This window comes from Nanorana parkeri, unplaced genomic scaffold (genome assembly GCF_000935625.1).
Source record: "Nanorana parkeri isolate BGI_ZX_2015 unplaced genomic scaffold, ASM93562v1 scaffold3039, whole genome shotgun sequence".
Lineage (NCBI taxonomy): Eukaryota > Metazoa > Chordata > Amphibia > Anura > Dicroglossidae > Nanorana > Nanorana parkeri.
Genome location: NW_017309307.1, coordinates 39,284 through 41,560, shown reverse-complemented (window position 1 = coordinate 41,560; position 2,277 = coordinate 39,284). Strand labels below are relative to the sequence as shown.

At 50.5% G+C, this 2,277-nt stretch overlaps 1 protein-coding gene across 1 annotated transcript in view; it reads left to right on the top strand.

Annotated features, from left to right (window-relative positions):
* The window catches only part of CALCRL (calcitonin receptor like receptor), a 37,161-nt gene that overhangs the window by 30,276 nt on the left and 4,608 nt on the right, over nucleotides 1-2,277 (top strand). The window contains exon 11 of the mRNA XM_018574555.1: nucleotides 1,832-2,050. Within this exon, the coding sequence (XP_018430057.1) occupies nucleotides 1,832-2,050 (219 nt within the window). The remainder of the gene's footprint in view (nucleotides 1-1,831; nucleotides 2,051-2,277) is intronic.

Below are 2,277 nucleotides of genomic sequence, written 5' to 3'. Positions count from 1 at the left end.
GACCCCTTCGCTCTTCTCCGACAGCACCCCTCCCCCGGGCTTACAGACTCACCTTAAATCACCGCCGCCCGCACACGCCGTCCACTCTCCAGGCCGACGTCCGGGTCATCCCATCCAGGTGAGTCACGCTCGGGGTGCCGCTCTCAGCGAATCTGCCGCTCCAGGCAAACGCCTTGTTTGCCTCGCGGCAGATACGCCCCTGCCGTAGTCCTCCCTCAGTTGTCTCCCCACAATTCAGAGAGTGAATTGTTGTCAAATCATTACGGCAGAGATGTGAGAAGGACATTATATGCAAGCGACCCAAATGGTGCTGAAGAGCAATTTGAGTGCCTGTAGCTGACGACTCCGATCCCTTGGACTTGGGGACCTCACTTTAGAAAGGTGCCTTGGCATGGCCGTTTGGCTTCACATGTACCTGCAAAGTATGCAACTAAAACCTCTGAGTAGTTGGATCAGTTATCTGCTGGTACCATGAAAGGGAGCTGGGGGACGTTTGTATTGCTCCGTGTATCATCCTGCCATGAAAGGTATTACTCTGCGCATCGCCCATGTGACCTTTACCCTTTTAATAACCTTAAAGGAGAACTATGGGGTCAGTGTTTTTCCCCATAGTTCTCCTTAGGGTGACGGGAGGACACAAACTAGCGTCCTCCCGTCACCCTAGGCTCAGCCACAGCTCGCGGTATACTGAGACACCGCAGCTGAAGCGGATCCCGACAATTATGTCTGGATCCGCCCAGCTGCGTGAGTGACAGCTGGCTCTGCCTATCTAGAACCCGTACTCCTCCCCCCTTCCCCAAGTGGCTCCTTCGTGAGACCCCATTCACACGTAGCGGCATGCCTTTTGCAGCGGATCCGCACGGCCGGGATAGCGCGACTTTCGGGGCGACGTTCCAGCGACGGTAGCGCAACCTTCTCCGTCGGGCGCCATAGAAAAAAGGCAAAATCGCGCAAAATCCGCCGAAAAAAGGGTCCGGTAGAAGCGACCGCGACGAGCGACGCGCGACATGGAGTTAAGACAGCTCCATTGAATAGCATTGGCCGGCGACTTCTCGCGATATCGCGCGGCAAAAATGCGCGATATCGCAGCGGAAATCGCGCGATAATTCGCTACATGTGAACGGGGCCTTAGCCGACGGAGCCACTTGGGTCGTTGAGTTTGCCCAAGAAACTTTCTGCACGAGCGCCAGCCAAGGCATTGCCCTATACACATACAGCGCAGTAATGACCTATACACATACAGCACAGCAATGACCTATACACATACAGCACAGCAATGACCTATACACATACAGCACAGCAATTACCTATACACATACAGCACAGCAATGAAGTAATAAAATGAACTAGGATCACACTAATCCAGCACGTTATTATTCTGAGTTGCCCCACTCAAGCGGCGGCCATATTGGGTGGGGCACGTGAGATTAATAACGTGCTGGATTAGTGTGATCCTAGTTCATTTTATTACTTCATTGCTGTGCTGTACGTGTATAGGTCATTGCTGTGCTGTATGTGTATAGGCCAATGTAGTTGGATCTGTATGTGCGTTATCGTTAATCGAAATTAATCACGAACACGAACATTTTAATCATTACCATCCCTAGTTACAATATAATCACTGCGAGTTGTAACGAGATGACAAGATGAAGATATAAATTGTATTTATCAGTAAACAGCTTCCCTGTCGTCAGGTTAATATTCTGGAAATGACTCCTCTAGTTCGCTCTATATGAATGGTTTGCTGCCTGAGGATATAGAATACGTGCCAGGGTACCGCCCCTCCTCCCCCTCCCTCATATTGTCCGCGTCTTTTCTATCTCCCCCTAAGGTGAACCTCTTCTTTCTGCTGAACATTGTCCGCGTTTTAATCACCAAACTGAAAGTGACACACCAGGCCGAATCCAACCTGTACATGAAAGCCGTGCGGGCCACGCTCATCCTCGTGCCTCTTCTTGGGATCCAGTTTGTACTGTTGCCATGGAGACCGGAGGGACACATTGCGGAGGAAATATACGACTACGTTATGCACATTCTCATGAATTACCAGGTAACGGGTTTCAGGGACGGCTCCTGCTTTGGGCTGAACGCCATATTGTGGGCGCAGTTGTAGAATTAAAATGTGACTCCGCTTTTACCGGGAGGAGGTGAAACGTTCTACAAACCATCCCGAGCTGCAGGCAGATAGAAAAAGAATATGAAGCGGTTCTTTTCCCCGATGTAAAGGAACTTATTATGCATCCAGTATAAATACATGCACCTAGCCCTGCTATCATC